General features: G+C 50.0%; 1 protein-coding gene across 1 annotated transcript in view; it reads left to right on the top strand.

Moving 5' to 3' along the window:
* Positions 1 to 5,615, top strand: part of LOC129714868 (tumor necrosis factor receptor superfamily member 16-like) — a 36,680-nt gene extending 31,065 nt beyond the window's left edge. Inside the window, exons 4-5 of the mRNA XM_055664706.1 lie at positions 3,066 to 3,208; positions 5,270 to 5,615. Of these exons, the coding sequence (XP_055520681.1) occupies positions 3,066 to 3,208; positions 5,270 to 5,583 (457 nt within the window). The 3' untranslated portion in view covers positions 5,584 to 5,615. The remainder of the gene's footprint in view (positions 1 to 3,065; positions 3,209 to 5,269) is intronic.
* Positions 5,616 to 14,657: the final 9,042 nt, after the last annotated feature.

The raw sequence follows: 14,657 nt of genomic DNA, 5'->3' as shown, positions 1-14,657 counted from the left end.
AATCACACAAACAGTCCATTCGGCCCATCTCATCCATGCTGTCCAAGATGCCCCCATCTAAACTGGTCCCATTTGCCCACGTTCAACTAATACCCCTCTAAGCCTTTGCTATCCATGTACCTGTCCAAGTGTCTTTTCAATGCTATTACAGTCCCTGCGTCAGCGACCTCCTCTGGCAGCTCGTTCCACAGACCCACCGCCCCCTGTGTGGACAGATTACCCCTCGGCTTGGTATGAAATCTTGCCCCTCTCACCTTAAACCTCCGTCCTCGCGTTCTTGTCTCTTGGGAACCCGGGTCTCTGGCGCTGTGAGATAATTGATAAATGTCACATGTGTAGGAAGGAACTGCAGATGCTGGTTTACACCGAAGATAGACACAAAATGCTGGAGTAACTCCGCGGGGACAGGCAGCGTCTCTGGAGAGAAGGAATGGGTGACGTTTCGGGTCGAGACCCTTCTTCAGACTGAGAGTCAGGGGAGAGGGAAACATAGAAACATAGACAATAGGTGCAGGAGTAGGCCATTCGGCCCTTCGAGCCAGCACCGCCACTCATTGTGATCATGGCTGATCGTCCCCTATCAATAACCCGTTCCTGCCTTCTACCCATATCAATAGACAAGATACATTAAATTTAATTGTCATTTGGACCCAAGACCCCTTGAGGTCCAAACGAAATGCCGTTTCTGCAGCCATACATTACAAACACATAGACCCAAGACACAACATAATTGACATAAACATCCATCACATCGCTGTGATGGAAGGCAAAAAAAAACTTATCTCTCCACAGCACTCCCCCCCCCCCCCCCCCCCCCCCCACCCCCCCCCCCCCCCCCCCCCCCCCCCCACCCCCCCCCCCCCGCCCCCCCCCCCCCCCCCCCCCCCCCCCCAGATGTCAGAGTCAAAGTCAAAGCCCCCGGCTGGCGATGGCGATTGTCCCGCGGCCATTAAAGCCACGTCGGGTGATGCAATGTCGCACACCAGGTCTTGATGTTGGAGCCCCCGGCGTGCGCTCGCAGAATCCCGCGACCATTCCAAGCCGCGCGGGGCGGTGCTGTAAGGCCCCGCTCCAGGAGCTCTTCAATTCCACTAGCCCCTAGAGCTCTATCTAACTCTCTCTTAAATCCATCCAGTGACTTGGCCTCCACTGCCCTCTGTGGCAGGGAATTCCACAAATTCACAACTCTCTGGGTGAAAAAGTTTTTTCTCACCTCAGTCTTAAATGACCTCCCCTTTATTCTAAGATTGTGGCCTCTGGTTCTGGACTCGCCCCACATTGGGAACATTTTTCCTGCATCTAGCTTGTCCAGTCCTGTTATCATTTTCAGGAGAGATATGGAAGAGTAAGGTGTGAAAACAAGAGATCAAAGGGGACAAAGGCCAAGGGAGATGCAGGATAGGTCATTGATAGCTGAGGGGAAGGTGACAACGAGGTGTGCAAAGTAACGTATCAGTTCAGTTTAGTTTATTGTCACGTGTACCAAGAGAGTCAAGTCAAGAGTATATTTAATTGTCATTTGGACCCCTGGAGGTCCAAATGAAATGCCGTTTCTGCAGCCATACATTACACACAAATAGACCCCAGACACAACATAATTACATTTTACATAAACATCCATCACATAGCTGTGATGGAAGGCCAAATAAACTTATTACCGAGCTACAGTGAAAAGCTTTTGTTGCGTGCTAACCAGTCAGCGGAAAGACAATACATGATTACAATCGAGCCATTCACAGTGTACAGATACATGATAAGGGAATAACGTTTAGTGCAAGGTAAAGTCAGCAAAGTCCGATCAAGGGTAGTCCGAGGGAAAAATTTAATCAGGGGGGCAACGGACTGGTCGGAGAACAAGGATGGGAGAGGGATGGAGAGAGAGGGAAAACTGACTAATAAACCTGAACCTGTAAGACTCCCGATCAGTACGGGCGTCGGGGGTTATGGGGAGAAGGACTGTCATATGCTGATAGAATGCAGCGGCTGGGCTTGTACACTCTGGAGTTTAGAAGGATGAGAGGGCATCTTATTGAAACATATAAGATCATTAAGGGTTTGGACACGCTAGAGGCAGGAAACATGTTCCCGATGTTGGGGTAGTCCAGAATCAGGGGCCACAGTTTAAGAATAAGGGGTGAGCCATTTAGAACGGAGACGAGGAAACACTTTTTCACACAGAGACTTGTGAGTCTGTGGAATTCTCTGCCTCAGAGGGCGGCGGAGGCACATTCTCTGGATGCTTTCAAGAGAGAGCTAGATAGGGCTCTTAAAGATAGTGGAGTGTCAGAGGATATGGGGAGAAGGCAGGAACGGGGTACTGATTGTGTTTTAAGAAGGAACTGCAGATGCTGGAAAATCGAAGGTAGACAAAAGTGCTGGAGAAACTCAGCGGGTGCAGCAGCATCTATGGAGCGAAGGAAATAGGCAACGTTTCGTTCCGAAACGTTGCCTATTTCCTTCGCTCCATAGATGCTGCTGCACCCGCTGAGTTTCTCCAGCACTTTTGTCTACCTACTGATTGTGGATGATCAGCCATGATCACATTGAATGGCGGTGCTAGCTCGAAGGACCGAATGGCCTACTCCTGCACCTATTGTCTAGTGTCAATAATGGGTTTGGTTAGGATGGCTCGGCCATGAATGAATGGCGCAGTAGACTTCAAGATTCAAGAGAGCTTATTGTCATGTGTCCCAGATAGGGCAATGAAATTCTTGCTTTGATTTGAAATTCTTGACTTGGATATGGATATGGATATGCCATTTATTGTCACTATACATGTACAGTGAAACTGAAAGCTGCTCGTACTCAGTGCATACATACAATTTAGCACAAAAAACAAAAAACAGAAGGGGGGGATAGGTGCACAATTCTGCGGCGCTATATACATACATACAGATGGAAGTCCGGGTGTTGGGCTGTGAAGTCAGTGCATGTGTGAATTTGAATTAAGAGTAGTTATAATTCTCGGAAAGCAACTATTTCTGAGTCTATTTGTCCTTGATGGGCCGAATGGCCTAATTATGCTCATGTGGTTTGTGACCTTGTATCCCCCTTGGTGTGTGCAGCTGGAGCACCTGCAAGCAGAAGCAGCAACTGGCCAAGGCGCGGGCGGGCGAGCTGGACGGAGGCGGTGAAGGGGAGAAGCTCCACAGTGACAGCGGGGTGTTTGTCGACACGCACAGCCTCCACGAGCCGCAGACGGCCAAAGGTACGCCCGCACCAGCGCAGCGGGTAGAGCTGCTGCCACCTCACCGTGGCACCCGCTGCCATCCTGGCCCCTCCCGGACGCTGCCCGTGCCGGGTCTGTACGTTCTCCCCGTGACCCGTGTGGGCGCTCCCTGCTCCTCCCACGCTCCAGGTTTGCAGGGGAATTGGCTCCGGTAACGTTGACAATAGACAATAGGTGCAGGAGTAGGCCATTTGGCCCCTCGAGTCTACTGTGCCATTCAATCATGGCTGAGCTATCTCTCCCTCCTAACCAACCCCATTATAGACAATAGGTGCAGGAGGAGGCCATTCGGCCCTTCGAGCCAGCACCGCCATTCAATGTGATCATGGCTGATCATCCCCGATCAGTACCCCGTTCCTGCCTTCTCCCCATATCCCCTGACTCCGCTATCTTTAAGAGCCCTATCTAGCTCTCTCTTGAAAGTATCCAGAGAACTGGCCTCCACCACCCTCTGAGGCAGAGAATTCCACAGACTCACAACTCTCTGTGTGAAAAAGTGTTTCATCGTCTCCGTTCTAAATGGTTTTACCCCTTATTCTTAAACTGTGTGGCCCCTGGTTCTGGACTCCCCCAACATCGGGAACATGTCACACTGCCACCCAGCTTTGTGTCATCTGCAAATTTGCTAATGTTACGTTGAAGGAAGGATGTGCTGGCACTGGAGAGGGTCCAGAGGAGGCTTACAAGAATGATCCCAGGAATGAGTGGGTTAACATATGATGAGCGTTTGTCGACACTGGGCCTGTACTCGCTGGGGTTCAGAAAAATGAGGGGGGACCTCATTGAAAAGTACAGAATAGTGAAAGGCTTGGATAGAGTGGATGTGGAGAGGATGTTTCCACTAGTGGGAGAGTCTAGGACCTGAGGTCACAGCATCAGAATTAAAGGATGTTCTTTTAGGAAGGAGATGAGGAGGAATTTCTTTAGTCACAGGGTGGTGAATCTGTGGAATTCTTTGCCACAGACGGCTGTGGAGGCTGTCAATGGATATTTTTACGGCAGAGATAGATAGATTCTTGATTAGTACGGGTGTCAGGGGTTATGGGGAGAAGGCAGGAGAATGGGGTTGGTAGGGAGAGATAGATCAGCCATGATTGAATGGTGGAGTAGACTAGATGGGCCGAATGGCCTAATTTTGCTCCTATCACTTAAGACCTTATGATCTAAACTCAACTAAACTTAACTAAACCAATGTAAACTAAACTATAAACTTACCGTAGCTAAAGTAAATAAAGGTTCCCAGTGTGACAGTGCCCGGCCTTCAGTGGGGTGAGCAAGTCTGAGCTGACTGTAGCCACAAATGCTGGAGAAACTCAGTGGGTGAGGCAGCATCATTGGAGCGAAGGAAATAGGCGACGTTTCGGGTCGAGACCCTCCTTCAGGCTGATGTGCAAAGATCCTATAGCGGAGCAAGATAGACCACTCCTGCTAAATGCAATGGGCTGACGTGTAGTATGCAACGGAGTGGAACGTGGGCCTTTTTTTCATCCATTTCCGTAACCCGACCCGACCCGACCCGCAGTGTAATCAACGTTGCGGGGGAACAGTTTGTGTTCATAAATTATTATTCTGAAAATGAGGAGAAGATTTTTACCAAAGAACTTTGATTTTTACGAGGATGTTTCCGTAACCGGCTTCCGTCTCCGCGCTAGTATCTTTGCTCCGCTACGATGGGATCTATGGAGCGGAGACGTGAAGCCGGTTACGGAAATGGGGCCGTAAATGACCCATGAATCTGCCCGTGACCGCACTACGTCTGTTTCGTCGAGTGATCGATCTTGCTCACTGTATGAACTTTGCTGATGTGAGGGTGGGGGGGGGGGGGGGGCGGGAAGAAGAAAGGAAGAGGCGGAGACAGTGGGCGGGGGGAGAGCTGGGAAGGGGAGGGGAAGGAGGGAGAAAGCAGGGACTACCTGAAATTGGAGGTCAATGTTCGTACCGCTGGGGTGTAAACTACCCGAGTGGAATATGAGGTGGTGGTCCTCCAGAAGTCGATGTTGATACCGCTCTTGAGCTGACGTTGTGTTCTTGTTTGTCTAGCTGCCCGCATTGACCCCGGCCTCTACAGCAAGTTGCCGGTGCAGAAGCGGCAGGAGGTGGAACGCCTGCTGGTCGGGCAGGCTGGCGGGACGGTGCGCGGCGATTGGCGCAGCCTGGCGCACCTGCTGGGCTACGAGGAGGAGCGCGTGGCCACCATCGGCCGCGGTGAGGACCCGCCGCACACCCTGCTCTCCGACTGGTCGTCCCGGGCAGATGCCACCGTGGATCTGCTCTGCAAGGCCCTGGCCCGGATGGAGAGGGAGGACATCGTGGAACGTCTAAAGCCAGAGCCTGCTGTCACCTCCATGGTGTGAGGGGGCAGCCCTGCACCCCCCCCCCCCCCCCCCCCTCCAACCCCCCCGCACTCCGATACTCAGACAAGACGCAGAAACACACAGCCAGCACCATCTGTAAGAAACATGTGGGCAGGTACATGGATAGGACAGGTTTAGTGGGATATGGGCAGGTGGGACTAGTGTAGCTGGGACATGTTGGCTGGCACGTGCAAGTTGGGCTGAAGGGCCACGCTGTATCATTCTGTGACCCCAACTGCAGATGCTAGTTTTATGATGAAACATAGACAACAGGTGCAGGAGTAGGCCATTCGGCCCTTCGAGCCAGCACCGCATTTCAATGTGATCATGGCTGATCATCCCCAATCAGTACCCCGTTCCTGCCGTCTCCCCATATCCCCTGACTCCGCTATCTTTAAGATCTAAGATTAAGATTATCTTTAAGATTAAGACCCTATCTAGCTCTCTCTTGAAAGCATCCAGAGAACCGGCCTCCACCGCCCTCTGAGGCAGAGAATTCCACAGACTCGCAACTGGAAAAAGTGTTTCCTCGTCTCCGATCTACCTTTCCCTCTCGTCCCCCGTAACCTTTGACAGCGCAGGAGCAGGCCCTTCAGCCCACAATGTCTGTGCTGTACACGGTACCAAGAGCAACTCTCCTCTGCCTGCACGTGATCAGTGTCCTTCCATTCCCCGCATATCCACGTGCCCCGTAAACGCCACGATCATATCTGCCTCCACCACCACCCCTGGCAGCGCGTTCCAGGCACCCACCGCCCACAAAAAAAGCATTGCCCTCCGTATCTCCTTTGAATTCTGCCTCTTTGCATCTTGCCTTTGGCCCATGTCCGTTAATTTAAGCGTGCAATGTGTGTGGAGAATTTTAATTTGACGTGGAGTTATCACGCACCCTCCGCTCTGTTTCTCAGACTGAGCAACTGGACGCAGAGCTCGCGTTTCAGAGTCACAGTGCCGGGAAACAGGCCCTTCAGCCCGACTCACCCGTGCCGACCGTGCCTTGCCGAGCTCATTGATGACTCGTGCACGAGTTCCCCGAGTCCACGCCGACCAGCGATCACCCGCCCGCACAGTTTTATCCTGCACAATGGGGACAATTTACAGAAGCCAATTAAATTCATGTCCATAAGTTATAGCATCAGTATTAGGCCATTCGGCCCATCAAAATCTACTCCACCAAGTCAATAGACAATAGGTGCAGGAGTAGGCCATTCGACCCATCAAGTTTAGTCCACCAGGTCTCCTCAATCATGGCTGATCTACCTCTCCCTCTCAACCCCATTCTCCTGCCTTCTCCCTATAACCCCTGACACCCGCACTAATCAAATTAGCTTGTACGTCTTGGGAGGAAACCGGAGCACCCGGGGAAAACCCACGCAGGTCACGTGGAGAATGTACAAACTTCGTACAGACAGCGCCCGTAGTCGGGATTGAACCCGGGTCTCTGGCGCTGTGAGGCAGCGACTCTACCGCTGCGCTACTGTGACCGCCCCTGCCCGTGTTTGGTCCCGTTTGTGGACAGAAAAACAGTGTAGTACCAAACATTATAGATTGTAGACCAGGACAGCACAGCAGCAGGCCATTCAGCCCACAATGTCTGTGCCGAACATGACACCAAAAGCTTTTCACTGTACCTCGGTACACGTGACAATAAACTAAACGAACTAACTAACTCTTATCTGTCCGCACGTAAACAATTTCCCTCCATTCACGGTGGCTCAGCGGGTAGAGTCGCTGCCTCCCAGCGCCAGAGACCCGGGTTCGATCCCGACTACGGGTGCTGTCTGTACGGAGTTTGTACGTTCTCCCCGTGACCTGCGTGGGTTTTCTTTGGTTTCGTGTAGGCTTGAAGGCTAATTGGCTTCGGTAAAAATTGTAAATTGCCCCTGGAGTGTGTAGGATAATGTTAGTGTGCGGGGCGGGGTGATCGCTGGGCGGCGCGGACCCGGTGGACTGAAGGGCCTGTTTCCGCGTTGAATCTCGAAACTAATCTAAAGATTCCTTGCATATCCGTGTGCCCATCGGAAAGTCGTGATTCACAGGCTGCTCAGTCAGTCTGAACAAAGCCAGGACTGTGTAAAGTTGTTACATTGGTGAAAGTAAATCAAAACAGACCGCACATGAACACAAATGGCAGCCAGCGTCAAATAATATGAAGTATTTACTAATTGATGCCAATTTGTCGGTGCAGTTCGCTAGCATTTATTTGTATTGTTTGTAGTTTTTGTCGATTAAATACTGAAGCCAAATGGAAAGGAGCCAATCTCCACAAAGGTATACGTGTAGGAAGGAACTGCAGATGCTGGTTTACACCGAAGACAAGCGCAAAATGCTGGAGTAACTCAGCGGGACAGGCGGCATCACTGGAGAGACGGGAGTAGGTGACGTTTCGAGTCGAGACCCTTCTTCAGACTGAGAGTCAGGGGAAACATAGAAAATAGATTCAAGATTCAAGAGAGTTTATTGTCATGTGTCCCTGATAGGACAATGAAATTCTTGCTTTGCTTCAGCACAAATAGGTGCAGGAGGAGGCCATTCGGCCCTTCTAGCCAGCACCGCCATTCATTGTGATCAAGGCTGATCGTCCCCAATCAATAACCCGTGCCTGCCCTCTCCCCATATCCCTTGACTCCACTAGCCCCTAGAGCTCTATCTAACTCTCTCTTAAATCCACCCAGTGACTTGGCCTCCACTGCCCGCTGTGGCAGGGAATTCCACAAATTCACAACTCTCTGGGTGAAAACGTTTTTTGGCCTCCCCTTTATTCTAAGAGGGAGAGGGAGACACAAGAGATATACAGTAGACGACAATATGAATATTGATTTCTCTAAACTTCAAATAACCCTTGCATCTCCCCCCCCCCCCCCCCGTCTCCGTCCCTCCCCCACCCAAGGGGTACCAACTCCAAAGTCATCTTGTTGTGTCTCATTGTCTGCAACTGGTTTTCACCCAGCACACAGCTAACAAAGGCCTGATTCCTTCAGTATGGTTACATTTTTGCATATCCCTCGCTCATTTGTTCTACATCTCTCTGCACCACCGTCTATATCCCCCGCCCCTCGGTCTGAAGAAGGGTCTCGGCCCCCGAACGTCGCCCATTCCTTCTCTCCAGAGACGCCGCCTGTCCCGCTGAGTTACTCCAGCTTTTTGTGTCTGTATCTCCAAGAAAGTAATGCGTGGCCAATTTTTTTTTCTGGAACTTGTACATAAAGAAGTGAACAGTCACAAATATTATAACCTTGCCCCTGTTCTGTGATTGCATCGTTTGTGTTTTACAATCAATACATGTCTTTTAAAAAATCATCGATTTTTACATTTTGCCAAATAAATATTTGGATGGTCCATCCCTCTGGTGTGCTTGTGGTTACTTCTTGTTGTCGACCTGTGATGTGCAAAGTTTAGTCAGTGATCAGCTAATAGGCATAGAGACGTACAGCAAGGAAACAGGCCCTTCGGCCCAACTAACCTATTTCGAACAACATGCCCCAACTATACTAGTCCAACTGGCCATATCCCTCCTAAACCTGTCCTATCCATGCACCTGCCCAAATGTCATTCTAAACGTTGTTCTAGTCCCTGCCTCAACGACTACCTCTGGCAGCTCGTTCCATTTAGAACGGAGACGAGGAAACACTTTTTCTCTCAGAGTTGTGAGTCTGTGGAATTCTCTGCCTCAGAGAGCGGTGGAGGCCGGTTCTCTGGATACTTTCAAGAGAGAGCTAGATAGGGCTCTTAAAAATAGCGGAGTCAGGGGATATGGGGAGAAGGCAGGAACGGGGTAATGATTGGGGATGATCAGCCATGATCACATTGAATGGCGGTGCTGGCTCGAAGGGCCGAATGGCCTACTCCTGCACCTATTGTCTATGTTTCTAAGTGAAACTGAAATATAATCGAGTCAAACTCCAGTACAATAGGTGGAGCAAAGGGGAAGATACAACGAGACCTGGGTGTCATGGTACACCAGTCATTGAAAGTAGAAATGCAGGTGCAGCAGGCAGTGAAGAAAGCGAATGGTATGTTGGCATTCATAGCAAAAGGATTTGAGTATAGGAGCAGGGAGGTTTTACTGCAGTTGTACAGGGCCTTGGTGAGACCACACCTGGATTATTGTGTACAGTTTTGGTCTCCTAATCTGAGGAAAGACATTCTTGCCTTAGAGGGAGTACAGAGAAGGTTCACCAGACTGATTCCTGGGATGGCAGGACTTTCATATGAAGAAAGACTGGATAGACTCGGCTTGTACTCGCTAGAATTTAAAAGATTGAGGGGGGATCTTATTGAAACGTACAAAATTCTTAAGGGGTTGGACAGGCTAGATGCAGGAAGATTGTTTCCGATGTTGGGGAAGTCCAGAACAAGGGGTCACAGTTTAAGGATAAGGGGGAAATCTTTTAGGACCGAGATGAGAAAAACATTTTTCACACAGGGAGTGGTGAATCTGTGGAAATCTCTACCACAGAAGGTAGTTGAGGCCACAGTTCATTGGCTATATTTAAGAGGGAGTTAGATGTGGCCCTTGTGGCTAAAGGGATCAGGGGGTATGGAGAGAAGGCAGGTACGGGATACTGAGTTGGATGATCAGCCATGTTCATATTGAATGGCAGTGCAGGCTCGAAGGGCCGAATGGCCTACTCCTGCACCTATTGTCTATGTTTCGTTGTAAGATACAGGGAGCAGAATATAGTTCTCAGCATTGTAGTGCACCAGTTCCACAGACAAAGTCCAATGTCCGCAATGGGGTAGAGGTGAATCGGACAGTACCCTAGCTTATGGAAGGGCCGTTCAGAAGCCTGATAACAGAGGGGAAGAAGCTGTTCCTGAGTCTGGTGGTGCGCGCTTTCAAGCTTCTGTACCTTCTGCCGGACGGGAGCGGGGAGAAGAAGGAACGACCGGGGTGGGACAGGGACTGGGCTCTGATTGAATGTAAATCGCTGATCAGATAGTCAGTGGTCGCTTTAACTGTGTGGGGATGGCTAGACTGGTCTGCTATATCTGGTTCTCCTTAACAGTGCTTTCCCAGCTGAGGTTTCAGTACAAGTGCGTGTTCCCATCCATCACAAACAGAAAAATATGTCTTTAATTGAGATCAAAGTGATTGATGGAAAATTTGATACTCTGGCTAAAAAGAACTTTGAGTTGACAGAGGTGAGGGGTGAAGGGTTATTCCCTCACAAGTGGCATTGCCAGCTGCCTGTGTGGAATGCACAAGCTGACAGGAATAATAATGCCAGAAGGAATAGGAGCAGAATTAGGCCATTCGGCCCATCCTTGGTTCTTGATTTCCAGGTCCTCCAAAAATATTCAAAATGGAATTTAAACTGGAGGTGGTGAATTGAATTTTGGTGTGAACGAAATATCGTTGCCTTGCAGTCATACATGTAATAAAATGACAAGAACACACAATAAACACAAATTTAACATCCACCACAGTGAGTTCACCAGGCACCTCCTCACTGTGATGGAGGCAAAAGTCTTAAAGTCTTTGTCTCTTCCCTTCTTGCTCTCCCTCTGGTGCAGGGTGGACTTAAGCAAAAAAGGGTTCCTTGGAAAAAAGAGCTACCTACTCCGCCATTCAATCATGGCTGATCTATCTCTCCCTCCTAACCCCATTCTCCTGCCTTCTCCCCCATAACCTCTGACACCCGTACTAATCAAGAATTGATCAATCTCTGCCTTAAAAATATAGATTAGATTAGATTAGATTAGATAGAATTTATTACCACACAACCAGGGTCGGTGGAATTTGGGTTGTCGGTAGCGATACAATAATAAAGAACACACAACCACAATAAAGCTGTAACACAAACATCCACCACAGCATTCATCACTGGGGTGGAAGGCACAAACATTTGGCCAGTCCTCCTCCATTTCCCCCCCGTGGACAGGACCAGAGTCCAGAGTCAGTCCAGGATTGGCTCTTCCTCACCGGAGACCGCGGCTTTAGGTTGTTGTAGGCCGCAGGCCGGCGGTCGAGATTTAAAGTCCCCGCCGCAGCCAGAAGCACCGTAGACTACAGGGCCGGCGGTCGAAGCTCCCCTCCAGGGGTGTTGGTAAGTCCATGCCGGCCCCGCGGTAGAAGTTGGCCGCGGGCCGGCAGTGACGGCTTCTTCTTCCCCCGGGTCCCCCACGAGGGATCCTGGGCTGTAGACGCCGCACCAGCTGGAACTCTGCAGACCACGACTTCAGGCTGCCGGCTGCCCCGGGCCAGCGAAATGGAGCGCTCCCCTCCAGTGAGCCCCAGCGAGGGCTCACCCGCTCCACAACGAGAGTCCACGCTGCCCCCGCCGCTGAAGTCCCGGGCGCGTCTCCGGGAAAGGCCGCGCCGATCCTTGATGTTAGGCCACGGGGGAGGCGACCTGGAAAAAGTCGCCTCTCCATGGAGGAGGTGACCAAAGCGGTTTCCCCCCTCATCCCCCCCACACACCCCCCCCCACAAACCACCCCTCACACAAAACACACAAAGAAACACAAAATACATACTTTAAAACACACTAAAAAATAAAAAAAGTTGTAAAAACTGACGTGCTGCTGACATGGCTGCTGCCAGAGCAATGCCCCCTACTACAATATCCACTGACTTGGCCTCCACACAGCCGTCTGTGGCAAAGAATTCCACAGATTCACCACCCTCGGACTAAAGAAATTCCTCCCCATCTCCATTCTAAAGGAACGTCCTTTCATTCTGCGGCTGTGACCTCTGGCCCTAGACTCTCCCACTAGTGGAAACATCCTGTCCGCGCTCAATGCTGGATTCTCCTCGAATGTAAAACGAAAGTCACAGAACAGCCAAGGAAGGCACACAAATGCCTCGACTTGGGCTTAGGATGTTCGTCTTGTCCCCTAAAACTCTCACCGGCTGCTACAGGCTTCTCCCCTCTCCCATCAGGCAAGAGGTACAGAAGTGTATGAAGTAATTCATCGGGATGCATCACAGCATGGTTGGGGCACAATGTGTGGGAAGAAACTGCAGGTGCTGGTTTATACAGAAGATAAGGCACAACATGCTGGAGTAACTCAGAGGGACAAGCAGCATCTCTGGAGACAAGGAATAAGTAAGTAATTAAGTAAGTGTATTGGCCAAGTATTCACATACAAGGAATTTGCCTTGGTGCTCCACCCACAAGTAACAACATGACATACAGTGACAGTTACGAATGACTCAGAAAACTATAAACATTAATAATAATAAAACATTAATGATAAAACACCATTGATCAAGCATGTGAACCAACAAAATACCAGATCAAAGGGAGGCTACAGATTTTTGGCTGTTGAGTAGAGCTACTACTCGTGGATAAAAACTGTTTTTATGTCTGGCTGTGGCAGCTTTGACAGTCCGGAGTCGCCTTCCAGAGGGAAGTGATTCAAAGAGTTTGTGGCCAGGGTGAGAGGGGTCAGAGATGGTCTTGCCCGCTCGCTTCCTGGCCCTTGCAGTGTACAGTTCATCAATGGGGGTAAGGTTGCAGCCAATAATCTTCTCAGCTGATCGGACGATTCGCTGCAGCCTCCGGATGTCGTGCTTGGTGGCTGAGCCAAACCAGACCATGATGGAGAAGGTGAGGACAGACTCTACGATGGCCGTGTAGAATTGGACCATGAAGTCAATGGACCATTAGAATGGGTGACATTTCGGGTCAGAAAGGAACCTGGAGATAGATTCCAACCCAGAACGTCACCTATTCCTTTTCTCCAACAATGCTGCGATGTCCCGCTGAGTCACTCCAGCCCTTTAAGTCTGTCTTCGGTATAAATCAGCATCTGCAGTTCCCTTGCCACACATTGTTCCCAAACCATGCTGTGATGCATCCCAATTACTCCAGCATTATGTGTCATTATGTGTTTTGGTTCGGGAACAGCTCCATTCAAGAGAAAACGCAGAAAGGTGTGGACGCAGCCCAGACCATCGCACAAACCAGCCTCCCTTCCATTGACTCCATCTACACCTCACGCTGCCTCGGCAAGGCCAGCAGCATCATCAAGGGCCAGTCACACCCTGGCCACTCCCTCTTCTCCCCTCTCCTGTCGGGCAAGAGGTACAGAAGTGTGAAAACGCACACCTCCAGATTCAGGGACAGTTTCTTCCCAGCTGTTATCAGGCAACTGAACCATCCTACCCCAACCAGAGAGCAGTCCTGAACTACCATCCAACTCATTGGAGACCTTTGAACTATCTTTAGATTGACTGTACTGGACTTTACCTTGCACAAAACGTTATTCCCTTTTCCCTGTATCTGTGGCCAGGATTGTTGGGATACATTCATTCTTTCTGCTGAATGGATAGCATGCAACAAAAGCTTTTCACTGTACCTCGGTACACGTGACAATAAACTGAACTAAACTGAACTGCACAGCACCTCGTCTTTCACTTGGGCAGCTTACAACCCAGCGGTATTGATTTCTTGAACTTTAAGTAGCCCTTGCTTTCCCCCTCTCTCTCCACACCTCCCCCACTCTAGGTCTCCAATCAGTCTGACTGTCCTCCTGATTACATTTTATCTTTGCACTCCTCGTTGTCACCTTCCCCTCAGTGAACAGTGATGTATTCTACATTTTCCGTGAACTTCGTCCCCTTTGATCCCTCGTTTTCACGCCTTACCCTTCCCTATCTCCGTGTCTCCCTCTGCCCTAACTCTCAGTCTGAAGAAGGGTCTCGACCCGAAACGTCACCCATTCCTTCTCTCCGGAGACGCTGCCCGTCCCGCTGAGTTACTCCAGCATTTTGCGTCTGTCTAAACTAAGAGCTAAACTATGTAAGAATAATAACCTCACCTCTACTAAACATTAAACACAACATTTGGATTTCTGATTCATCTTCTGAACCGTGGAGTGTTTCATATTTCAGGAAACATGTTCCCGATGTTGGGGGGGGGTGTCCAGAACCAGGGGTCACACAGTTTAAGAATAAGGGGAAGGCCCATTTAGGACTGAGATGAGGAAAAAATATTTCACCCAGAGTTGTGAATCTGTGGAATTCTCTGCCACAGAAGATAGTGGAGGCCAATTAACTGGATGTTTTCAAGAGGGAGTTAGATTTAGTTCTTAGGGCTAAGGGAATCAAGGGATATGGGGAGAAA

Source organism: Leucoraja erinacea, chromosome 43 (assembly GCF_028641065.1).
Source record: "Leucoraja erinacea ecotype New England chromosome 43, Leri_hhj_1, whole genome shotgun sequence".
Lineage (NCBI taxonomy): Eukaryota > Metazoa > Chordata > Chondrichthyes > Rajiformes > Rajidae > Leucoraja > Leucoraja erinaceus.
Note: the sequence above shows the minus strand (reverse complement) of the source record. Positions and strands in the feature narration are given on the sequence as shown.